Raw genomic sequence first — 25993 nt, 5'->3', positions numbered from 1 at the left:
TCTATATATATATATATATATATATATCTATAGATCTATAGATATATATATATATGTATAAACTGAAACTTTTGTATTGTAGATCTAAAAGTTGCCAAGAATATTACCACCACCAGAGGGCGCCCACACTCCCATCTTGTCTTTATGTTGATATCCAAAGTCTGCTGTGCTCCCTGAATCATACCCAGTGGACAGAGCTTGTCAAGGTGGCACAGACAAGTGAGTTTCAGACAAATGAGTCTGAAACTCACCTGTGAACAAGTGAGTTTCAGACTGTTAAAGCTGCAATATGTTTTTTTATGTAAAATTTTTAATTTTTTACATATTTGTTAAAACTGTCTCTAGGTTGTGACAGTTTAATATCCTTGACAGGTCAGCAGTGTTGAACTGATGACCTTTCCAGGACGTACCCCGCCTCCAACGCAATGACACCAGCCCACAATGACCCTTCAAAGATAAGTAGTTATAGGTTATAGATAATGGAGCAGGATGTATGTTTCTGCTATAATGACTCTGTTGTTACTTCCACATCAGAACCTGCTGCAGGCAGGGAGTCAGGTACAGTAGAGATTAACGTTCTGTAACTGCATTTTTTTCCTCTGTCCATCATGCAGGTAAGTACATTTTATTCATGAGTGAATCAGAGCAGCAGCCTCAATTTGCCTCCTTAGATGCATAAATTAGTTAAAACTTTGTCCCACATATTCATAGTTCCACACACAACACTTGTACGTCACACTTTGTCTTTTCCCGGTTCAAACAAGAGATTACCAACAAAGCCAAGCGCAGATGTTGGTCAGTCCAGGAAAACACAAAGCATATTAAGAAAAAAAATCCCACATTCAGAAAGCAACCATAACTGGGACTGACTTTCAGTTTCACTCTCCCGTCGTCCGCAGACAGGAAATGCCCGCTTCCCCCAGGCTTCTTTGTTATGCTGCTTGTGATTTCATTCAATTAGACACACTCATTCTTAAACTAGTAGCCCAGCTGAATCACCAACGGTAACAACGGAATTTACTAGAGAGATCCGCATAGGTTCCTGTTCTTGGAAACAGAAAGTGTTTTTAGAACCATATTAGGAGACTATTAGACAAAAAAAATTGTTACAATAATAATAATATTCTATAATTATATATCAGAATATTATTGAAAAGTTCAATTTTTACTTGATATATATATATATATATATATATATATTGTAATGTTTTCCAAGGCTTTTGCAGAACCTTGTAACTTGTTGAAACCACCTGATCATGCACAACAAAAAGTCTATGCCATTTGTAGAACTTCAACATAAAAGTACAATAAGTTATTTTCAGAATTTTTTTAACCTTAAATAATCTTCATAATCCTCAAACACCAGTAGCTATAAGTATGGTCATTATTAACATAGACACAAAACAGTGAAGCTCTGCACAGATTAGTCTACATCAGTCTTTCTCAAACTGAAATCCCCAAAACCACTGGTGGTCTGCAAAGGCACTGCATGTATTTGTTATGCAGTGAGCTCAAAGTGCGATGCGTACAGTTATCTTACCAAAGGATTGTGTTTAAAAAAATAATAGTGTATAAGTTGCTTAGGGGTCACTCAAAAGAAAAGCTGGCAGGGTCTAGCTTGAGCGCTGGATGCAGCCAGGTAAGACATTAAAATGGACATACCTTCAGCTGGACAGGCAGCTCTGCATCAAGTTGTTTGGTTGTTTCCTGGGTGTGAACGTGCTTCATGTTGGAGAAAAAATCTGCTTCATCAGAACAGTTGAGGGATTTGTTTGCTGCAGAGGAATCTTGTGTTCAGGAAGATGCTCCTTGATGCAACTGAGACCTAACATTTTTATAAAACTCTTAATAATGCTGCTCCAAGTTATTTGTCAAATTGACTTTTAAGGAAAGAACGACACAGATTTCTCAAGTCTTCTGTGTCTAAATAAGATTTCTGATTCATTTAACTAAACAAAAAAAATCAAAATTGGAACATGATGGGGCAAGATTTAGTGATAGATATTTTCTTACCTAGTTTTAGGACCTCTTCATCTGCAGTTCAGGATTTCTTAAATCTCAAATGCAAAATGGTTGCAGTGACCAGGTCCGGGTCGGATATCATATCCCCAAATCCTTTCTTCACTCCGTCTTGCAGGGCATCAACCAGTGGCTTGCAGAATTTCAGTGACTCTGGTTTTGTCAACCTTGGAGATGAGAGCCTTGACTGTAGGGAGCAGCCATCCCATCTGAATTTCTTCTCCACAGGGTATCTGACCAATTCTGAGATTTACTTGGAATAATTTCAATAGGCACATTGGGTAGTTATTAAGTGTTAAGTGCTAGGGTGTTTTCATACCTGATAGTCCGGTAGACTCAATTTGATTGGGGACTAAAATTGCAACATTTGTTACATTTTTTCAGCTGGTGCAGTTGTCTTTCACACTGCAATGAGTCAAATGCTCCAAACTAGCTGAAAAACTCTTCCAAGAACTCCTGAAGAAAACAACACAAAAACCTTAGAAGAAGAGATTAGTGCAACTTCCTTCTTCACAAAATGTAAACAAATATTGGAAAAGCGCCAGAGTTTAGCGGTTTCTATATTGTCTTTGGTAAAAGACGACAAGCCATTTTTGTCACTAGTGCTAGACTTGCACGTTTGTTTTGGTTGTATTTACCCAGAATACCCTGTACTACTTACACTGGAACATCAAGTGCAGCACAGACAGCTCTCACAGCTCCCTCTCCTTGTTCTTTGAGGATTCTCAGGATCTGCTCTACAGCCAAGTAAAAGGAGTTCCACCTTGTTGTGATAGGTTGCACCAGCTGAAATTTACAATGTTCTTCAACCACGTCTTCAGCAACAGCAGACCTCACACTCTTGTTCCAGAGAGCCTGACATTTAGAGAAGGCCGACCACGACAATTTCTTGTAGGCCTCTGTCTTGTTTGCTTTTTTTGCATCCACCAGATTGAACAAATGGCAAGCACGCTAAAGATGTTTCGGAAGCTGGTATTTGAGACCATCATCTTCAGTCACCACGGTGCCAACTTGGATTAATTCTACTTCCTCATCCTGACAAACTTGTGTTGGATCTTCATCAGTTGCCTCCTCAACAGTAACGTTGTTGCTCTCATCTCCTCCAAGCACTTCGGCTTTGATCCCTTGACAGTTTTGGTTCTGACAATCTTCTCACAGATCACATATTAGCAGTGTACGTCATTCAATGTGTTTGCCAAGACGTCAAACGTGTGAGTGCTCTCTAACTGCATGCATGCAAGACCAACAGAAGTGCTTAGATCCAGCCAATGGGCTGCAACGCCAATGAAACTCCTGCTCCTCGCACTCCAGCAATCAGTCATTGTGGCTACGCATGGCACCTTCCTCATTGCTAACGTGGCTTTATCAAGCTTGAGCCACACAGAGGTTCAAGACATGATGGAGCAGTTTAGCTGCAGATCTTGGATAAGGCTCTGAAATGCTGGCTGCTCAACATGAGAGAACGGCTGGAGACCATGAAGTTTAGAATTGCCTTGTTGACACTCTTCTGAGAGACTTGCATTGTTTCGTCTAGCTTCAACTGTGTGAGGTTTGTGCGAAAACCTTCAGATTTTCTCTTGCAGGCTGCTGTAGTCAATTCATTATATTTCTCCTGCTGCCTTGTATGCTTCCTCTATAAAAAAAACAACACAGAACTTTGGTAAAAGAGAGCTAACTCAAATAGGCATCAAAAGTACAACACACATTGATGGCGGTAGACAACTAGGTAAATAATAAAATTCCAATAAAAAGTTTTACTACTTCTCACCTTTAATAGAAAAATGCAATTTCACCATATTTTGTAGAGTATGGCTGCGGGAAAAAAAAACTTTGAATAATATCACAATTCATTAACATGTTACCTTCTTTGCAAGTAATCAGCAACTATATTCATATTCTTTTATTTCTTATTAGTCAACTTATACTGTTGCAAATATTTTTTATAATACGAGAGCATTTGTTAATTTTACAACGAGTGAAAGGATTCACTGTTTAATAATATATATGGTTATTTAATGACCATTGTAAAATATAAACAGCTGCCACTCTCTTACTATCAGTAGCAAAAATATAAATTTGTAAAATGTTATTTTACAAATTTATACAAAGGTACAGAGATGCGCAAATCAGCGGCTTTTAGAGATATCACGTAACTTACAAGTTAATAAACAGTCTGTCTTAAGAAAGACATTGACCTGTTCAACAAAGATGAGCTTGTTTTACAGAGAAATTGGTGAAGGGTGGAAATTATTTTTATAACTGTTCAAATGGACAATGAACCAAATCATTCCACTGAATTCATTACAAAACAAGTTGAGTTTGAGATTTTTTTTGTTGTTCAGAGATGCTTCATTGTCTCAGAAGATTGTCATGAAACATTCGCTTAATTTTAGAAGAAAAAAAAAGAGAGTAAAGTGGATAAAAATAAAATTCAGGCTAAGATAAGAGATTTTTACTGGCAATGAATCGTTCTTTTGGCCATGAAGCAAATAAATGAATCCTCATTAAATGTAAGAAAAAAAAGGAAAGGAAGACAAACTAATTCACCAGTTAATACTTCATTGGTTCAGGTTCTACTCTAACTTTCAGATTTACATCAATTATACATGTTATAATCCTGTCACAACAACAAAAAACAGCCAAATTCTAATTGTTCACAAGTTGTATTTGGGCTGTCATTTCAGAAAAAACAAGAGTCATTTGTAAGTTTCAACGGAATTTATGTCATGGATTGTGAGATAAGATGATGATGAGGATGATGATGATGATGATGATGGAAACCCCCCCTCTGGGTGTTTCTATAAATATGTCAATAAGAGTAGAGTAAATCAGTAATAGTGCTCACTTTCAGGTCAATACTTGTGAAATCTGACCCAGCTGAGGCCATGCATGTCCTGATTGGTGAGTAGAGAGGACATCGTTGTAAAACTCTGCTTCCCCTCCTTTGCTGCTCATCCCTGGAGAGAGCTCCCACACAGACAGCTCTGACCCGGGCACTGGGGGGTGGGGGGCGGATCAGCTCCGGCTGGTACCGGACCGTTTATCTTAACAAATAGAAACACTCCTTCACAGCTCAGATGGATGTGTCCAGTTATTTTTTGCCTCGGGTTTCATGTTTCAGGGAGTCTTGTAAAACTCTTGCAGCCTCTGTGTTTATTGGGGGGTGTGCGGAGGGGTGAGGAGGGTGGGGTTGTGTGGGGGTCGAGCTCAGTTCTGCAGGACACAAGAGCTGACAGAGCCGGGCTTTGTTCTGTCTATAAAGACGGTTTTCTGCGTCTTCTTCTTCTTCTTCTTCTTTTTAACCATTCGGTCGTTTCCTCCCCGCAGTCTTCGCCTGCTTCATGGCCTCCGCCGCCCGCAGCGCGCCTCTGCCGGAGAGCGGCAGCGCACTTGTTGAGGATCCGCGGTTCCAGGAGATCCTGCAGAGGAGCCGCAGCTTGACGCAAAAGATCCTGGACTCCATAGCCGACACGCACAGCTCCTGCGTTCACACAGAGGTGAGGCGCTGAAACCTGGCAGACGCACGTTTTTGCGTTCCGGGTGAATATTTGCGGGTAATACTGCTGCGTCAAAGTAAGGAACAAAACAAAACAATGAATGACGCTCTGAGCTGAATTGTTCAGTCAGGAGAAATGAGGCTCTGTTGTTCGGTCAGTCTGAAATGTGTTTATTGTTTTCTGGGCTGCAGACGGAACCATTCTGGAACTTAAACTGCACTATTTATAAGCGCGATTAATATGTCAGTGCCTGTCACTTTCTCTCAGAGATTACAAGAATAAATCCACAAGGAGGCTTATTTTCGGTTTTCTCTGACCGTTTTAGGCTGGTTCTTTTAAAAACTTTTTTTTTTTTTACAAATGAACACAAAAGTACCATACTTTGCCAGGGGCGACCGAAAGTCGCACAGGGCCAGAGCAGAATATAATTTGGGGGGCCCAAAGCCCTTCATCACATTAATATATGTTTTTTAATGTTTTAAAACATGACTCCAGTACAGACACATGGGGCATAAAGTGTTCAAATGAACAAGTAGATTTGAGTTAAGACTCTTGTGACTTTAAACAATCTGAAACTATTGTTTAAGTCTGAGAAAGCAACTGATGCTTTGAGTTGCTGTTCAGAAACATCAGAGAAATTTGATGTTGGCGAGTTTTTCAGAAAATACAAAGTTTGGGACCTTTATTTGCTGCGAAGCTATGTTTATTCTACATTAAAGTTGAAATTTAAGGGGACAAATATACTTTGATATCAAATGTTAAAAAACTTCACAAATATAGGTAAAAATAAAATTTAACATTAGTACTTTACATGACTCTTGAAATAAGTATCCTAGTTTATTTGACAAAATTGGTAAACAGTACTTTATTGTTATTGCAAATAATTATTTTTCATAATCATGAAAATATTGTTTGTATGTGGCTTAATGCTGAATCAAAATAATTTTTACAGATAATATAAGCGTATCTATTTAACATTTTCCATCTATACATAATTTCTTCATCACAGACCCTAAAGTTGGATTCTTCAGACATCGGCAGGTTTTCAACCATGGCGGCCAACATTGGCATCCCCTCGGCTCCTGTACTCTCAGCGGTTTCAGAAAATTTCACTCTGGTAAGCGTATTCCGTTTGTAGGAAACCTTTTTTTATGTAATCATAAATATATATATAAATGGTATATATATATAAAAAACAAAGACATACTCTGGTTGCTCCCCTCATTCTGTATTAGGAAACTGGTTTGAGAGTGATGCATGATGGGCTGCAGCTGCACCAAGGGTTGCTGAGCTCCATCGCCCCTCGACTAGCAGAGAAAGACAAAGTGGTTGCGTTGATGTCCGATGTCAGAGATCTAAAAATCCAGATTGTTAAGGTAAATTTATTTTGGACGTCTGTATCGCAGCTTCAAAAAAGAAAAAAAAAAAAGCTTTGCATGACATCTCGCAATCACAACAACTTCCTGATCCATTTCACAGATGCAGAAAATGAACCAATCGCACATCGCAGCGCCCCCCACATTGGGCTCGGTGGAACTGCGCCTCCCGGGGGAATTTGAGGTCCAGGTGGCGGCTCACCTGACCCTGGTCCAGCTGCAGGCGTTCAGCTGGGACGTGGCGCGTTGCCTCAGGAGTCTGGACCACAGCGCCGGCGACGACGACAACCAGAGCTGACCAAAGATCGTTGTATTCTTCTTTCGGCCTGAGCTGAAAACCTACGTTGCCGGTTTTTGTTATATTTATTGATCTGCAAGCAGATTATTTATTTGTTAAATCTATTTTTATTTATATATTTATTTCTAGAGACGCATCATATTTATTTAGGAAATCTATTTTTTTGAAAAACCTTTGCACTCGTCAGACATATGACCAGCTATTAACGCTCATATTAGTGAGTTCCGGGAACATATTAAAGTTGCAGTATGTAACCATTTAAAAAAAACATTTTTACATATTTGTTAAAATTATCATTATGTCATGATGGTATAAAACACAATCTGTGAAAAAAAAGAAAACTGTTTCTCTGGCTTCTCCCGGTACCAAATGCAGAAATTCACCACTCAGAAACAACCAATCAGAGTGAGAAGGAGGGTCTTAGTGCTGTCAATCACTCTCGTGCTCAGCTCCTCCTGCTTGCACTTTGCTATGCTACACCTGGTTCTCCACAACATAGAATGACATGAATGTTAATGCTATTTAGCATAGCCACTGATGACAGCAGATTAACAGTTTATCTGTAAGAGTAAGGAGGTTGATTTACAGTGCTAAGCCCCGCCCTCTGGCTCTGATTGGTTGATTTTAATCCCCAGAGCAATCCAATATTAGCACTAGGAGGAGGTGGAGAACCTCAATTTTTTCATATTTGTCTCATAGGACAAATGTCACATCATTTTGACAGTTTTAATAAATATGAAAAACACATTTCTGTAAACGTTACGCACTGCAGCTTTAAAGACGATTATAGATGGTGTAACATTGAAAAATAAACTAATTATTTTTGTATTGCTATTTAAAATCTAATATGTTATTTTCCTACGTCCCAATACAAAAATAAAATTTTCTTTCTTGAAAATACAACTGTTCCGTTTTCCTAATGATGGTGCAGTGAAACTTGCTGACACGCTGGTGAATTTGTTTCCGAAATTCCAGCAAAAGAAACAGAAGTGCAACTAAAAGTGAAACGGCGGCTCCGGCGTCACGTCAGACAGAGTTCCTGTAGGTGTGTCGCCACTGGTGTGACCAACTGTCACCAGGAGGATGATTCCCTCAGCATGTCATGTGAAAAACCTCAGAGTGTCATCATTCTGATTAAGACACAAAGTGATCACAAGAACAGGCGGAACTGTTTAAAACAATGTGATCTGGTCAAAAATAAAAATGTCACAGAAGTAAATAACTGGAAAAAGCAAACTATTTTTATTCAACAATCTATTTAAAAAGTCAAAGATGTGTGTAAAGATACTGTGTGTAAAGAAAAAAAAAAAAAAGAGAAGTCTAATACTCCAGTCGGTCCGTTCAGTCTTAAGATTTGTTTTTACCCTTCGTCCTTCATCTTCACTTCTCAGAACATGTTAGATTGGTCAGGTGGGTGAGTCCAGGGCTGGAGGAACTGGAAACTGGAAGAGTTTAGAGAGCCGAGATGGCTTTGGCAGCCACTCTCCTTCCCAGCGGCAGATTCAGGTCGGTGATGGCCAGGACCACTTTGGGTTTGGCCAGCGCCGGCAGCTTCACCAGCTCAGACACCTGAACACACACACACTCACTTTACACACACTGCTGGGTGAAACTGTTTGTACTCTGTCAACATCTAAGTTTTTTTTGTGTTTTTTTTTTTTACACAAAGAAGTTCAGCCAAGAGGCACAAACCCTTCTCATGACCTACTACGTTAAATTTGGTATTAAAGAAAATATTTGCTCAGTGTAATGGTAAACTCTACAGAATTGACTAAAATATTTGATCAAATGTTATTCATTCTTGTAATGAATTGATCTAGAACAAGAATTCTAATCTTGCGCCATTAAGCCTAATTTCAACACATCAACCTGAATTTCATGTGCCTCTTGAATTAAATCTTTTAACATTTAATTCAAGAGGCAAAAACATCCTGACTTGCTTGTATATTCAAAAATAAAAAATTACAAAATTACAAAAGCATAACATTTATCTTATTAGAAGTATAAAGAGTCATTTATTTTTTCCAAGTTCTAAATCTACATTAACAACACTGACATCAAGTGTAAAATGTAAATATCTAATAAAAACATTCTGGACTATGACTTCGTATGCAAAAACAAAACTCAAGGAGCAGCATCTTACACAACAACAAAACTGTAGTAATAAAGAAAAAATAGCTTCAAGTCTAGGAGTGTTTTTACACCTGATAGTTGGGTAAATATGGTTTGATTGGGAACCAAAACTGCAACATTTGCTCCATTTTCAGGTCTTGTGGTTCTCTTTTATACTGCGCTGCGCCTAAGGAACCAAAACACTTGTAAAAACTGTTCCCCTCCTCACCTGTGGAGGCGCTACAGCAAGAACCACTGAAGGAAACAACCCAAAAACCTTTAAAGACGACATGAGTGCAATTTTCTTTTTCATAAAATGTAAATACAAATGAAGTGGTGTCAGATTTTAGCGGCTGCAGGATTTCTCTTTAGCGAAAGACCTTGAGCAGTTTCTCTGATGCTGGATGTATTTACCCAGAATGCCCTGCACCATTGTCCACTTCCTCCTCTTCAGATAAAAAAAAAAAAATCAGTCAGGCTTGGCCAATGATTGGCCAGAAAACTGCAATCGGTGCATCCATAGCAACAAAGTTCAAAGGGTTTGAGTGTTTCTGAAACTCTGGACACGTTTGCATCACTCCAGCTGTCATCTGTGCTGCTCGAAACATTTTTCTCAGATTGTTCACCTTTACCCTGATTCTGCCAAGCTACCAGTTTGAAAAAATTTACAGAAAAAGATGAGTCAGCACAATTTTATTACAGCAGCAATGAGTCAGTGTTTGCATAAATACACCCTTAACTGACCGCATATTTTTAAATTCTTAAACTCTCTTATTGGTTTTTATTCAACTTGTGCAAACCACTCACAGCCCCCTTGACTGGTAATCTTTTGATTCTGTCTGATAAGGTGCTCACTTTTTACCGTAAGCGCTAAATTTAAGGGGAGTGATTTGGTAAAGCCTGATGCAACACTGACTCTTATCCTTATAACCCCTCTTTTTTTGCGCTGTTTTCACCTCCAAGCTCATAACTCACCATGGTGAAAGGCATGAACTGCAGAATGCTCCCACGGCTTCCCTGCTCCAAGCACTCGACACACTCCTCAAGAAAACTCTGCACAAACTGGGTGTGAGGCCCCGCCATCTTGGAGCCCAAGATGGAGGAGAACAGGAGAAAGAGGTTGGCTGAGGAGCAGAAAACAGAACGTTTGTTTTTAGTTAGCAGAGCTGGCACACAGGTCCCACAGAAATGAATACTAATTTTCATCTAACAGTTGGTTAATGCTTCAAATGAAAGTGAAAGTGCCATCTCACTTTAACAGTCATTTATAATGAAATCCAAGTTGCACAAACTAAAGTTGTAATGTAAGAGCTGAACAACTTCCTGTCTCACTCATCCAGTCAGTTCTTTCCATTTTATAGTCAAACATCCCTGCTTTATCTACAATAATCATATAAAGTGAATTAGACATTTTATTTTCACAATAAAGTTAATTGAATTTCATAGTAAAAAATACAAATAATGCAAACATTAAATTGTGTTTCTACAGTGAACTAAACCTTTTCAAAATAGGCCTGATGACAGAGGACATTCACGGTTCAACCCACATATCTTATCTTCAGCTGGGAAATGATCACTAAGAGTTTTTTTTTGTTTTTTACCATCAGTAAGGTATTTGATAAGAGGAAACCGTTTTCTGTGGAGGCATGTCAGCGGTTCAGTCGGGTCGCCAAATTGCGGTTCACCGAGGCTAATCTGTCATAGAACATCCTGCATTAGAAACAGTTTATAGGAAACTTAAAAACGAGATCTTGACTGATTTTAACAGAGCAATTTAAACTAATTAAATGTCTTAAACCAGTCTAGATGTCTAATAATTTCTATAAAACAGAATTATGTTGGTAGAGGTGTATCCTTTTTCACTATGTGTTTTTTCCTAAAACCTAAACTAACCGACGTTCAAGTAAAGAAAACAGGTTATATTAAACTAAAGTTTCAAAAAATGACAAAATAGGCTATTTAACTACATATAAATCAGAACGTGTCATCGCACATATGTTGTATTGAGTGTAGAGGTGTGCTGATCGATCGGCCACCGATCATAATCGGCTGATTTCCGTGAAAAAGTGTATGATCGGTGATCGCTGATCAGTCTCTTGTTACCGATCACACAAACCGATCACCTGCATCTCATTGTTCAGCCTGCCTGTGCAGCTGGTCTCCTCTTTCCATAACACTGCGCAAACGCGCAGCAACAAATCCTAAGCAATGTGGAACTAAAACGCACTGAGTGAATGAGGAAGTTTGCGTGTTGCGCCGGAAAATCGAAGCACGTCAAAATGCATCTACACGACGAATCTAATACGACATAAAAACAATGCCATACTTCACAGAGTTTGGCTACATCAAGGCTCACTGCAGTAAAAAAGACATATGGAGGATCAGATAGCAGGTAAAGCAGCGCACAGCTACAAACACTCACCCGGATTAGCATGACGGTCAGAAAGCTAAACAAATAACCCGCAAAATTATTTAAGTCTTCGAGCTGCGATGTAAGACGCTGGTTCTGCTCTCGCTGTTGAACCGCTGCTACGCTACAGGTAGTAATATTTGACAGACGGAGCGCCACTTCTGCTCCACCTGGTAGTGACTCTCACACCGAACCTCTGCTTAAAGCTGCAGCATCTAACCTAAAAAAATAAATTTTACATGCGTATTAAAACTTTCGCTGTCCTAACATGAGACAGAAAATCTCTGAAAAAGTAATTGATCTCCTCCCTGTTCTGCATAATTACTCCGCTCAGTCAGAAACAGCCACTCAGAACTAGCAGTAATCAGCTAACCGCCATGCTATCAGGAAGTTTTCATTCAGTAACTCTGGATTGTTTATTGTAATGGATCCTGTATTTGCCTTTGAATGTTACGTTTTATACATGAATCTTTTGGCAATGTTGAGAGGTTTTATTTTGACTCTTTGCATTATTTAGCCTCTTCAGAGCCTTCATATGTTTTCAGTCTGTTAAAGATAGTATTATCAATAGCAGGACAATTTGCACAATGCCTATTTTGTTTTGTTTTTTTTCTTGGAAAAAGCTATTTAAAAGCTTTTATCTAAATTAAGGTGAATTAATGGTTCCTTTTTCCACATAATGTAACCGTAGTGCTTATGATTAAAAAAATAATAATTATGTGATCGGAATCGGCAGGAAAAACCTGATTGGCACATCTCTGTAACTTATATTAGCAAGAAAGATAATCCTGTAATATGAAGCACCTTTATGTCCTGAATAGTAAAGTAAACTGAACAAAAATCCAGTTAGAAAGCCATAATTTGATGTTTAACAGTGATATGGTGTAAGATACATTGCAGTTCAACTTCAGTTTGACTTTATTTGTATAAATACTTTTATTCAATACTATATCTCTAGAAATAAATCTCTAGATATAAAAATGTCAGCAGTTAAATACCACAGATTCAGAGTTGCACCGAAATCTTAAAAAAAAAAAAAGAAAATGACTAGAAGGAAACAGTTTTGATTACAATCAGATGGGCTGTGACTTCTCTCAAGACCATCAACTACTCATCTTAAATACTCATCACTGCAGTTGTGCATTAATAGTTGTGGGTGATGTGACAACCTTAGATTGTGAACGATTACGACGTGTTGACAAGCAAAGTATGAAAAATTGTTTCCATTTTAACAAACGTCATATTGCGTTATTCCTGCACTGTGGACAGGAAGAAACATGTCTGCCAGTCAACTAGACGATGATTTTATTTTATATTTAGTAATACTTAAATTACTTAAAATATCATGCATAAAAAAAAAAAAAAATCACATATTAGTCGATTCATTGGTCAACCAACATTTCTACTTCCTTTCTGAAAGTGAAGGATGAATGCAGCAGCGTTCCTCTTTCAGCCAGCCGACAAGGCAAGAGGGAAAATGTTTGAAGTTTTGGAACTTTGGTATTCCCCTACTATTGGTAAACATCATATGTTCATACTTGACAACCAACTTTATGACATCAGAATGCTTGCTAATAATGCTGATTCATTATCCCCATAAAGAAATCAGAATCAAAATTCAAAATGGGAACTGAATTTTTTACTATAATTGGAAGTCAGTGTGAACAAAACAGCAACAGGTGCATTTCTATAGAAATGTGTGGTGTGTTTCCTCTGAGGCCGTCGCTTCAGTCAGCGCTCAGTTTGTTGGTTTATTTTAGATTTGTCTTCTTCCATTTCATCTAAATTGTACAATTATCATTTCAGAACTACTAATAAAGGCAGAACATTTGGATTTTGGTTCATGTTTCTTTATATGTGGTGGAGAACAGGCTCACCCAGGACTCTATTGAGAGGGTCCCTCATGTTGACGGTGTGCAGCTGAGAGGGAGACAGGGAGCTGCTCATGGACCGGTCTCCTGTGAGGCAACGGGAGAGATGACAAAACAGCTGATGAAGTCACAAGCTTCTGTTTTTGTTTATTTATAGGGCCTGCAGGAAAAAGCACAAATTCTACAGACATAAAAAAAAAAAAAAAAAGAGGGAAGCCACTATGGTCGGGGTTATTTGCACAAGATTATTTTGGACCGAAGACTTCAAGAGTTAAACTTTTGCTTCTACTGCTTAAAAAAAAAAAAAAAAAAGCTAGAGACGTTTAACGTTCCAAAACCACACCAGCCAACAGACTGAACCAGCATGAAAACCAAACACTTCCAACCCAAATTAACAACAGGTCGACCAACACGCTGCCTTCACTGTCAACCAGCAACATGCAGCACAACAACAAGCCTCATCACAGTCTGACGGATCCAAACTGTCCGACAGGAAGAAACATGTCCACCAGTCACCTTGACGATAAGAATGAGAACATTTGACCCGCACCTACCAAAGTACATAGTAAGTGCTGGATGTTAAAGGTTTCCTAATGTGGTGTTTGCTCTTAATGTGCTGGAGACTCCACTGATGGGGCTCATTCTGGCACAACTTGTTGATTTAGCACCATTTGAGTTTGTTGGGCTAAACTTTTTATGCACTTTTCTGTGCTTATTGGTTGAATTCTGAGCAACACTTCACATCTAATGGGTTCAAAACCTCGTTAGATGGGGCTTCTGTGGAGGCTGCTGATGTTTGGAATCTTTTTCTGACTTGGAAAAAAAGAAAGGACTGAATACAAACAAGGCATTAAACAAACCCATCATTCTCAGATGATGCTCGTTTGTTTTTTTCTTCCAATACTCAAAAGTTTCTAAATTAACTCTTATATGATATCGGTTGGGAAATGAAACCCCAGGTTTAGTTTTGAAAACACTGCAAGATAAGTTGTGAATTTCTTGTCCAAAGGCATGCAGGCATGCAACAGCTTGTCTGGGAATTTCTCTGTAGCTGCAACTCAAAAGGGGAAAAAAAAAAAGAGTAAATTCCCAAAGGCTCAAAGTCTAAAAGCTCATTACAACAGTCATGTGACTGGGAATTAGTGGGTACAACACTGTGCAGCTTTAGCTCTCTGTTTAAATCTCACTGCTGTTGCTTAACGCAGATATTTTTTTGTTTTTTAAATAAAAACTTCCCATGAGACAGCCTAGTACGAGTCAGAGTTTGCTGACGGATGAGTCATTGGTTGGATGATTACTAGAGACGGGTTGTTTGCCAAAGCCAAGCTTATCTGTTTTTGGTTTTGAACAGAGCTTGCAGGGTGAAAGCTGTGCTAGTCTGATCTTAGAAAGTCAAATTCAAATGCTCAGATTAGTAGACGGACCTGGACTGGAGAGAGCGACGGGCTCGTCCTCGTTGGAGCTGAGGAGCCGCATGAGTTTAGACGGCTGAGTGTCGTCCAATGGGAAGAGACTGTTGTAATCCTGTGGTCCCAAAAACACACAAATGGAACCAAATCTGTGTTAGGAAAAAAAAAAAAAAACGGATAACGATGGCAGCTTGTGTGAGACCTGTCTGGACGTCTTACCTCGATATCTTCTCTCTGCCTTTTCCGCTGACGAGCCGAGAAGGGGCCTTTGTGGTGCGAGGAGTAAGAGCTGAGAGCGCACCACACTGACAGCCTGGGGTTAAAGGTCAAGAACAGTTACAAGAACTAGCGTAACCTCCGTCGCAAAGAGAATGAATCATAAATCCTGCCTTACTTGGCCAAGGCCTTTCCAGGAGGATCGGCCAGGCTGTGCCAGTGAGCAGAGTCGGTCAGGAGGTTGGGCAGGATGGTTCCCAGCAGAGTCAGCGTGATCTGCTGCATGTCCAGGCAGAAGATGCTGTACAGCAGCTCTACGACCCGGCTGGCCCACTCCTGACGAGTTTCCTTCAGCAGTTCCTGAAGCAACAGAGAAACAGGGAGCAGTTGTGATTCACAGTCGGTCAGCAGTGAGTAAAGAAGTCCAGCATGTAAAAGATCAGAACTAATAATGGAGACGCCACTGGCTCCAAAACTGTTTTACTGTGACTTCATGTCACAGACCAACACTAACGAGCAGAAACGCTAAACATGAAGTGGAAAGAAAATGATGGGTGGTTGTCTTTGATTGTTTTTTTTACAAAAAAAAAGCATGCCATGGGTTTTTATCTAGCCCCTTTTACTCTCAGACCCCTAAACACCCCTGACTACCTACAGACTTCTAGTTATAGAAATCTGTGTGTAGTTCAATTTCAGTATAAAACAGCTTTTCTGTGAAATGTAAGACTTTTTAAAAACTTTTAATGCCATTTTGAATGCAATTTAAAACTGAAAAAACTATAAATACAATAGATGTTTGGGGGATCCTGCTGCATTACATCACGCAGTGTGAACAACAACTCAAAAAATACTGCAACAAGCAGCTCCTTGCAAGGACAATGTATGTTATGATGATGATTGGAATGTATTACATTGTGCAGCTCTGCTTCAGTAGTAGAATGGCACAAAGTCCAGGACTAAATTAAACTGAAAATACGTAGCCAGACTTCAGACGCTCCCCCTCCAATCTGACTGAACTGTGGCATCTCGATGCGTAAAGCTGGTAGAGACACGTCCCATAACGCCTGCAGTTGGAAATACAGCTACATGGGGTTCTACAAACTGATACTGTCAAAAAAAAAACTTATCTAGAATTTTCTTCCACTTCTCATATATGCAATACTTTGTTTTGCTTTATATTCCAACAAAAAATAAAAATCTACAGCTTTAACAAGACCAGATGTGAAAAAGTTCAAGGTACAAGAGGATACAAATAATCCTATAAGGCACCGTAACAACAGTCGTGTTACCTTGATGAGGTTGTTAGTAAACCAGAAGACCCCTCCCATGTTGAGGAGGCTCTCAAACAGGTGCAGAGCCCGACTGTCCACCCAGCCTTTGCGCAGCACCACCTGGAACTGCTTGCTGAGGGACTGGTGGATGGGCTCCTTGGAAGGCAGCAGGTTGCGGTACGCGATAGGCTCTTGGCCTTCTATGGGCGAACGCAGCAAGGCGCCCGTTTGTTGGAAGACGTCGGCGCACATGTGCTCCATGATGGAGCTCATTATGACCACGCTAAACGCAGTTTGAGAGAGGATGAAGAAGGCGAGATTTAGCCGTCTACCCTCAGACGATTGCGGGTAACAGTAGTGAGAAGCGATGCGCTGTGTGTTTTTGTACCGTTCGTTGTAGAACTGCATCGTGTTCTCCGCGTACAGGGGAGTCACAAGCTGTCGGATCATAGTCTGAGGCTTCTCTCTCTCGTCTCGTCCCAACATCCGGACGTGAGCCACCAGCCACGCCACTGCACAAATGGCCATGCTGCAAACTTTCCCCTTGATGTTGTCAGTGATCTTCTACACTCAATGTAAGAAAAAAAAAAAAAAAGAAAGAAGGAAGACAACTGGTAAGAATTGTGCTCATCAAAAAAAGATGAGCAAAATGACATCCGTCCACACTAAATGAAACAGAAAAGAAAGGAGAAGTGGGTTAAAATGTGACGTCACGGAGTGTGACAAGAGTGTAAGTGTCGTTTAACACGAAATATAGTGATGAGTCAAAAAGGATAAAGCAGTGAGGCGTATGATGTCAGCCGAATCATTTCGGAAATTTCAAAACAATCCATTCCAGCGACGCAAAAGATAAAAGTAGAAAGAAGACGACAGTGAGGAGAGGACTGACCTGCACCGCCTCCACGGAAAGAACGCCGTTCTCCCACGCGTTCAGAACTTCCAGAATGGCCGCCGGAGTGCTGAGGCAAATTTCATGCCACTTCACCTGACTTTTACAACGGGTCAAAATAAAATATTTAAAAAATTGAAAAACAAAAAAACAACATATGTCACCTAGGAGCATATATTCCTCACAGAAACACTCATTTGGATGCAACGTACACTAATTTCATTTCCGAGGAGTTGTTCAGCAGGGTCACCAGGCTCTCCACTTTACCCGGCTCGGGTCTGAAGCATGGGTGGTCTGGATTCAGAGTCTTGCCCTCCTCAGGCATGCATGTCTGCAGCCAGGTTTCAAAAAAGGGCGTCTCCACTGAAGGACTGGGGTCAGACAAGATCACCTACAGTGGGAAATACGGACATCAGCAAGTTATCAAGGCTCTGTTGAAATTAAGTAACTGTATGGAAACCAGTAAAGAGTAACAGTCATTAGGTCATTTAACCTTTTTTTTTGAGGACATAGTGTGGTCTTATTGTAAAACACACAACTAATGCAGCTACTTTAACTCTAGTGGTTGTTTGAAGTCTGAGATGAGCATAGCAGGGGTTTGAACTGGCAACCTACAGGTAACCTTCAGGTCACTGGTGATCTAGGGTTCGTTATTAGGGAATCATCTCACTGCTCTTGTGGGAATGGTTGTTGTCCACACAGGAGTTTATAAAGTCAGTCACCAACTCGTTCATGGCACTGATGTCTCTGGCATGTGACTGCCAGAGAGTAACCCAGTTAGTAGCCTCAAAGCAACCCTGCAGGGCTTCTTTGGCTTCCTCAGACCACATCCTCTCAGATCTCTTCTTTACAGGTTGAATGTCGACAAGGAGTTTATAATCCGAGCAGAGACAGATGAGATTTGCCCGAAGGAGGCCTTGCTTTGGAGGTGTATGAATCTTTGACATTTGCATAAAACAAACCCAACATTTCTGTTTTCTCTGGTAACGCAGCTAACAAAAGTGTTGAAATGCTGGAAATGTAGCAGAGGGTGAGGTGTGATTAAAATCCCAAATATTGCCACAAACTCATCTGTATCTTAGCAACAATGAAAATGAGGACATCACATGCATTGTGATGAGCAAAACATTGTGCAATGGCCGATGATGGGATGTAAATAGTTGCGAAAATAACACTGGTGAACTCTTTGTAATACGGACAGAGACTTTATGATAACGGTTCACAGCAGCATGTCCCGAGTTACAACAGGTTGTTCAAATTAACTGCTAATCCACTGCTGCTGATTCTGCCCACTCCTCTTTCATATAGTGAGAAAGCCCAGCAGAGAGATGGGGCTTTACATTTTCATTTTACCTTTTCACAAGGAGCTTCACTGTTTTGTCAAATAAATGGCTAAAATTTGCTACCTAACATCACTAGTGAAGCCTGCACTAAAAAGGCATGCTCTCAACAAAAAGTTGAATTTTTTGTTGAATGCTATCTGAGTGAAAGTAGTGCCATCTGGTGGACGAACTTAAAAGAATATGTACATAGCAAGTATTCCATAAAGGAAACATTTTTACTCCTTGCTAATATAAATGTCTGAACACAAATATCATTTTAAATAGTCCTCAAAAGGGACTTTTCTTGTTCCATGTGAAACAATAGTGTTGGTTTTTGTAAAAGTTAATATATTTAGCCAGATTGAAGTAAATTTTTTGTTTATTCTAACGTCTTAAAATAGCTATGCTCTGGTAAACTTGAGCTTCAGTCATTCATCACAGAAAAGAAATGGCTTAGATGTATATAAAAAGAAAATGTCTCCTGGATCTCTTGAGCTTACCTCTGAACCGTACGTCTGCACAACATGACAGAGCATGAGGAAGGAAATGTCAAAGAGCTGGGCGCGTACAGACGCAGACTTAGCTGAAGGAAAGAACAGAAGACGTCCGCAGTGTTAGCATCGTTTTTTTTTTTATATCCCACACTGGAACATGACTCTCATAAATGAACTCACATCCTTCGCCACTGATGTGCTTCGGAAACTCATTGAGCCTTGAAGAAGACAGGAAACATTTACCGTTTTTTTTAAAAACATCATTAAAAATGTTCAGCCAAGAGAAAAAAATAAAAAATAAAAAATCTTACTGATGCAACCACTGGTGAAATAAAAGTTCTGGATTTCACGGACAAGGCAGTGTGGATACACTCACTTAATAAATTTCCGAGCGAAGGATTTGAGTTTGCCGGTGGCTGCCGCTGCTGCCAGAAGCAGATCCAGACTCTTCCCAGACAGCATGTGACCCAGAACCCCCAGGAGGCCCTCGGGGGATTTTGAGTGGTCCGCATCTACCGTCTAATGAACACGGAGTAAGGAAAACGTTCAAATGGCCATTAACATGATAAGAATCAACATTACTGATGTGACGTACTGTCAGTTAAACATGGCTGCTTCAGTTTCCTACACTGCACCGCAATCCACACGATGTCCTGGTTTTTTACCTTGAGAATATTTGTAACAGTGGGTTCAGCTCTCAGGATGAGGCCCGGGTTTGGCTGGATGTTTGCGTTTTCTGCCGTTTTTAGCCGTGGGGCAAACTCCCTGTCTTCATTCCTGAATAAAATAAACAAGATGAGGAGAGGAGGAAGAGGAGAGATGTGAGTTTTTACATTTCTTACACCGAGTTCAGTCAAAGTCAATTCAACATGCAACAAAGTCCATGCAGAAGATTCAAGTATGAATATCATTTAAAATTAGGGATTTTGTGTGTTTGACCAAGACAAAGTAGTGCATAGCTGAAGTGGAAAGGAAATGATTTTTCTTTTTAATCAATCAAATTTATTTGTATAGCACATTTTAGCAACCAGGCACTTCAAATTGTTTTACATTGTGAAAAACATCATAAACACATCAGAGGGTTGTGAAAACCAACAGCAGACATTACATTTTGTCAAGTGACATCATTAAAATTATCCTGTATCAAATATGTTGGTCAAAGTTCCATTTATTATTGTGGTTCAAAAAGGTTTTGAACCATTTTGATGGGACTTTAGTCTTAATTTGAAGGAAGTCAGCTTTTCAGAAGTTTTGCAGTTTTCTGGAAGTTTGTTCCAGATTTGGTGTGAATAGAAGCTGAGTACATTCAAGTTTATTAACTTTTAATCATTGTGCATCATTTTCCTTTCCTAAACTCTAACACTACAGTCTTGTTGCTGTATCACATGAAATCAGCTGAGGGTTCTGGTTGTAAGGTGACAAACCGTGGAGCAGTTTCAGTGTTGTGAGCATTTCCAGAACCGGAGCCGTACCGTTTGGACGTGAGGCCTTCGGTGTTGGAATCCGACAGCAGGCCCAGCTTGTTGCACTCCTGCAGCAGCATGCCGAGGCAGTCGCAACTTCAAGCAGAGCAGTGAGGTTAAAACGGATCCCAGGTTCTGAGGCGGGCTTTCCGGGTTTAGACAAAAAGAAAACAACGGAACAACAATTTGGAGGACTTACTTGCATCTCTGGTCTGCCTTGTCCAGCAGCGGCGTCAGTTTCAGGAGGCACTGAAACGCAATGTTTACATCCTCTGTAAAATCCTGAAAATAAAAGACTTCAGAATCAGCTTTTTCTGTCATCGTTCAGAAGCACAACGAAATGAGTTTTAGTACAGCCCAGAGACCAAAATAAGACAAACAACATAAGACACATGTAGACAGGTGCCTGAAATCTTTACAGGTTCATCTGGACAAAATCAATAGAATAAATATCCATTAGTCTGCATGCATGATCAGTTTGTTTTGAAGAAGGCAGTGAATCAAAGATTTGACCTGTCCTTTGTCTCCTTGAGGATATTTCTTCAGTCTGAGCAGAACTTGAGGAATCTAAGAAAGACAAAGAAACAAGATTGTTGTTGCTATTTTGTTTGACATAAAGTCATAATGTTGGATTCATTAAGCTGAGGAAAGCTGAAGTAGTGAATATTTATTTTCAGAAAGTGTTACGTACTCCTAAAAAATATGTTATAGCTAAATACGCCGTCATAATGACAGCTTATTAGGACCATTGCAGATAGAAAAAAGAAGGGAGTAAATTTACACCACAAAACTTGGAAATTTTGAGATTATGCTCAGAAATTTTCTAGAAAATAAAAAATAAGATTAAAAAAGTCGAAAATGTGACTTTTCTTCCAAGCAAATTTCCAACTTTTTTCTAGAAAATATCTGAGATTAATCTAAAAAATTTTTGCAGTAAATTTGCTTCCCCCTCCCCCCCCATCTACAATGCCTCAAATATGCCGTTGTATACGACTGAAGAAGAGCGTGTAGTAAAAGAAACAACAACTTTCAGAAAGAAGTTTTACTTTGAGGAACGTGAAGGCGGTCCATTTCAGCTCTTCGGTGCCCTCTGGTGACTCGATGAGGCCGGTGAAACAAGCCTTCCAGATCTCCAGGACGAACAGAGGACCAGGAATTCTCTGAAGAAAACAATTCAAATTAATAAACAAGATATAAAAAATAACAACAACTAATACTCTGTGGTTTAACATTTCTCCACTCAATTGTAACAAACGTGCGAGACATAAATACTATTTTTCCAAACACTACAAACATAAGTTCTCACCTCTTGAAATTTGAAATTTATTGTTAAGCCTGAATATTACTAGATCAGGGAAATCCCACTAATAATTACTTACTTAACCCTGAGTGTTTAACGTGTCATTTTTGAGCAAATGCTTATGCTGACTCAGACTTTGGCAAATGCACCACCACATCTGGAACAAACTATTTGTTCCAGATTCAACAAACAAACAGTTTCCTCTTTATTGACCTGAGGTCTGCAAGTCAAACACAGAAATGTTCTCTTTCCCTATTCGTTAGATGCATTTAAAATCAGCAACTTGCACCTTTTCCAGCTCAGATATCAAAGAAAGACGGAAATGGGCATCAGCCCGGACTAAGCAGTTTGGCGCATCTCTAGTTTTAAATGATAATTAGAACAATACAAACCAAAACTTAGAAGGTTGGACTTAAAACACATGGATGGAGGTCAGGCTTTGAGGTAAAAGGTGCAACTTTACAATATTTCAAACTATTCCGTTTCATATGTGCAGATTTAGTTGCAGGATTTCTTCCACACATCATGTTCACCTGCATCCTTTTAATCATCATCAGCTGCTCCACCAGCGGCTGCGTCTCCCCGGTCAGGTTCATGGTGCCCTCCAGCATGATGAAGGCGTGGACAGATGGGAAGGAGGCGTGAGCTGGAGGCTCACTCTGCACAGAGAGCATCAAGGGAATACTGAGGAATGAGAGAGAGACAGAGAGACAGAGACAGAGTTCATCAGGTTGGACTGAGATTCCTGGGTTAGGGTTAGGGGCTACCCTAACCCTCACCTTTTCACCAAAGCCAGCGTTTCCTCTATGGAAGTCCTCAGTGTCTCGTTAGGAACATTACAGAGGCCGTCTGTCACCACAATCATCGTTTCCTCAACATTACCCCAGGAACCTGCAGGGGGCAGCAGAAACACACAAGGAGATATCACAGGGCGATCAGAGTGCCTGACAGTAAGGCTGGGGCGATTAATCGAAAGGAATCGATTATTCAGATTATTGTCAACTAACTCAGTATCGATTAATCATTAACTGGAGTACACAGACTAAAAAAAAAAGCCAATTTCTGAAAGAACAACATTCTCAGAGCAATAATTAAACCAAAACTGTATGAAAAATATAAACATCTGGTATCCAAGAAAAAAATTATAACTTTTTGTAACCATTTGTAAATAAATTCTACCCAGAACTCTTCAAGAGACAGTTTAAGCCTAACCTGGTTCAAATTATGGAAAAAAATTAAATAAAGTAAAATAATAATAATAATAATAATCTCCTATTCAACACCCTTTGCTATGAAATATTAGCTGCTTACTCCAAAACATATCAGCCATACACTGTAAAAAACATCTGAGCTTTCTCATTTTGGAAGGATTCTGTAGCTGCAGATGCATCCTTTGCTACAAATGGTCAATCCTTCTCTAAAGGAATGCTGTCACTACTTTTTAAGTCATAAATTGTTTTTCTTATTTAAAAAAAAGTTAATATTTTATTCATATGTAGTTTTAATTCATTTCTAATACTGTATAAAATGAGCTTGAGTGAAATAACAAATCTGTAAAATGCACCGATTTTTTATTTTTTTTATCCAGTTAATCTATCATTCATCAGAGTAATCGATTACTGAAATATTCGTCAGTTGCTGCCCTACTTGGAAGGACCAAAGACACGGTTTAGTGGTGTAGGTGTCGTCATGCAGCTAGCGGTTAGAGGCACCTGGATCTTCCAGCCGGGCGATGTGGACCAGAGCTTTGTTCTTGGTGCTGCTCATCAGGCCGTACAGTCGCTCCTGGCAGGCTCTCAGGATGGCCTCGGTGCTGGCCAACGGCCCCAGCTCTCTCAGCTGGTCACAGTAAAACGCACAGCCCTGCAGCAGCCACACCACCACACCCAGCAGGGCCCGACACAGCCCGATGCACTCCTCGGCCTTCCCATGGCAGCTGAATGAGCAGCAAGCAGAAAACCAGCTGGATCATCAGTAAAGCCACTCAAGAAGGTTGTGTTCACTGAATTTAAAGAGGCAGCATCGTGTGTTTTCCAGGCACACAGTGCCAATTTGTAGCACAATCAAGTAACTATGTAAACTTCAAGGCACATATGTATTATGTATGTGTCTGGAAAACATATACTACCTTTTTAAATTCAGTGAAAACAACCTTCTTATAAAAGTGATGTATATATCAAACGTGACTTAAAAGAAATTTCGCTTTGTAATTCAACACCTTGAATTTTGGCCTCTGTCTCTTTAAGAAACTCCTGCTCTTTCTGAAACTCTGCCTTCAGGAAGTCATCCCAACATGACTCCACTATTAACCCTTTAGCAACTTTTTTTAACCAGTATTACACTAAGAAGTAGCTCCTATGATGAGTTCAGCTGATGCAAAGTTCCACCAGGCGTTTGCTAATTGCTGCTGGCTAGTCTGAAGGAACTGAGTGGAAGACAGCTGTTCCGGCATATGGACTTTGAATTTGTAATCAAATTCAAAGTCTTGACCCACCCTTGATATGAAATACTATTAAAAGTTGCTCCACGTTGCACAAGCGTATGGATGCCTATTTTCCTCCCATCTTTTTCTCATCTGTCCTCATAATTCCCCCCGTCACCATCTCTGATATTCAGAAATCTGTGCTGCTACTCCTGCTGTCAATTCAATTCAGATAAAAATTATTTTATTGATCCCAAAGGGAAATAAAATAACTTTTAAATTCAAATTATATTTGAGCATTAAGTGGGTGCATTTACAACCGCAGTGAGTCAATACACTTCATATTCTACCAAATATCAAACCCAAGCAGTCTATTGTGGTATTGCTGTGCTGATTGGAGATATTAAACTGTGCAGTTCTGTTTTATATGTGGTGGCAATAATGTGACGTCAGTTGTGCACATACTTGAGACGATGGCAGAACATGTCCATTATCTCCAACAACGATTTGACACACAGCTCCCGGGAAAAGCCGTCGAACTGGAAGAAATGTTGGTTGAGGAAACTGTGAAAACTCTCCAGTAAACATGATGCTACAGTAACATTTATCAGCCAGCCGTTTACCTTGCTGATGGCAGTGAGAACACTGGAATAAGACACCATCTAACACAAACAGAGAGACAATTGGAATTAGCAAAACACTGATTAATACTCTGTTTTTATGACTGTTCTTCCCGTACCTGTGAACTTATGGCATATCTGAGATAAGACAAAATGAGTGGGTTGGGAGATGGACCAATCATCGCCTGCTCCATCAGAGCCTCTGAAGCACACACAGAGAAAAAAACATTAAGAGAACCCGCCTATAAAAGGACTCGATGTAACGTCAAGTAAGCTTAAAGAACCTGCGAAGTTAAGGTAGTCCCATGTTGCCCCCTTTGGAAAGTTTTTCTTAATGTTGACTGCCCACTGGTAGTCACTCCAGCGCTCTTTCCAAGCCTGCAGAATGGCTTGCTTTAAATTCACCACCTTCATCCTGGTTGGAATGAACACACTCCTGGAATAACAAAAACACAAATTAAAACTCCACTTCTTATAAAGTATTCACTGTAAAAACCACTGCAGGCTTTCGCAAACCATTTACAAATTAGGCTATATGTTAGCCGTTAGCTAGAGATGGCATTCACCAGTTTGTGAATTAGGTTTTAAAAATATGCATATATATACATTACGTAGTGTAAAACATACAGCTGCTTCAAGTACGGGGAAAATATCTCTCCCCTACTGTAACGCTTACCTTGCCTTATGACTTTTTTAAAGCATGAACGGGTTTAGTTTATACATCCAGAGCGTCAATGCATTCAATCAAGTGACGTCACCTAGGGTTTTTAAAGACGCACGCCCTTATTCGTTGGTTTTCTGACCTCTTCCGCATTGTTTTTCTTCTTCTTTTCTTTGTAGTGGAATAGAAGCGGACATTGCGCGTGACCGCCACCTGCTGGTCCCATCTGAAGCTTGGAATGTTGTTTTACAAACTACTAAATACTTTTCCATGGCTCTAGATTTTATTAGAATATTACCGGGTATATCAACCCTTCTTGAAAAACGATCTGCAGGTTTTTGTG

General features: G+C 39.8%; 2 protein-coding genes across 3 annotated transcripts; one reads left to right on the top strand and one right to left on the bottom strand.

Moving 5' to 3' along the window:
- The first annotated feature begins 1265 nt into the window (after window positions 1-1265).
- On the top strand, window positions 1266-8509 carry csf3a (colony stimulating factor 3 (granulocyte) a). Of its 2 annotated transcripts, none has more exons than XM_081600651.1 (5): window positions 1266-2248; window positions 5347-5516; window positions 6526-6633; window positions 6752-6892; window positions 6996-8509. In XM_081600651.1, the coding sequence occupies exons 2-5, from the start codon at window positions 5361-5363 to the stop codon at window positions 7188-7190; spliced, it is 600 nt and encodes a 199-aa protein (XP_081456777.1). In that variant the 5' UTR covers window positions 1266-2248; window positions 5347-5360; the 3' UTR covers window positions 7191-8509. The 2 variants fall into 2 exon arrangements, with proteins under 2 accessions (XP_081456777.1, XP_017157215.1); XM_017301726.2 differs by lacking the exon at window positions 1266-2248 and adding an exon at window positions 2284-4920.
- med24 (mediator complex subunit 24) lies at window positions 8410-25781 on the bottom strand. Its single transcript, XM_008437865.3, has 26 exons — window positions 25666-25781; window positions 25274-25425; window positions 25109-25191; window positions 24993-25031; window positions 24835-24908; window positions 23660-23883; window positions 22727-22838; window positions 22481-22631; window positions 21694-21807; window positions 21161-21214; window positions 20847-20929; window positions 20657-20743; window positions 19850-19961; window positions 19561-19703; window positions 19365-19402; window positions 19191-19273; window positions 17581-17759; window positions 17369-17468; window positions 16868-17043; window positions 16498-16762; window positions 15387-15568; window positions 15212-15305; window positions 15008-15107; window positions 13590-13670; window positions 10278-10426; window positions 8410-8759 (listed from the first exon to the last, which is right to left on the bottom strand). The coding sequence occupies exons 2-26, from the start codon at window positions 25401-25403 to the stop codon at window positions 8643-8645; spliced, it is 2970 nt and encodes a 989-aa protein (XP_008436087.1). The 5' UTR covers window positions 25404-25425; window positions 25666-25781; the 3' UTR covers window positions 8410-8642.
- Between the last annotated feature and the right edge of the window lie 212 nt (window positions 25782-25993).

The sequence above is a fragment of the Poecilia reticulata genome, chromosome 19 (genome assembly GCF_904066995.2).
Source record: "Poecilia reticulata chromosome 19, P_reticulata-male-v2, whole genome shotgun sequence".
In the NCBI taxonomy this organism is placed as follows: Eukaryota; Metazoa; Chordata; class Actinopteri; order Cyprinodontiformes; family Poeciliidae; genus Poecilia; species Poecilia reticulata.
This window is presented reverse-complemented; position numbering and strand designations above follow the sequence as displayed.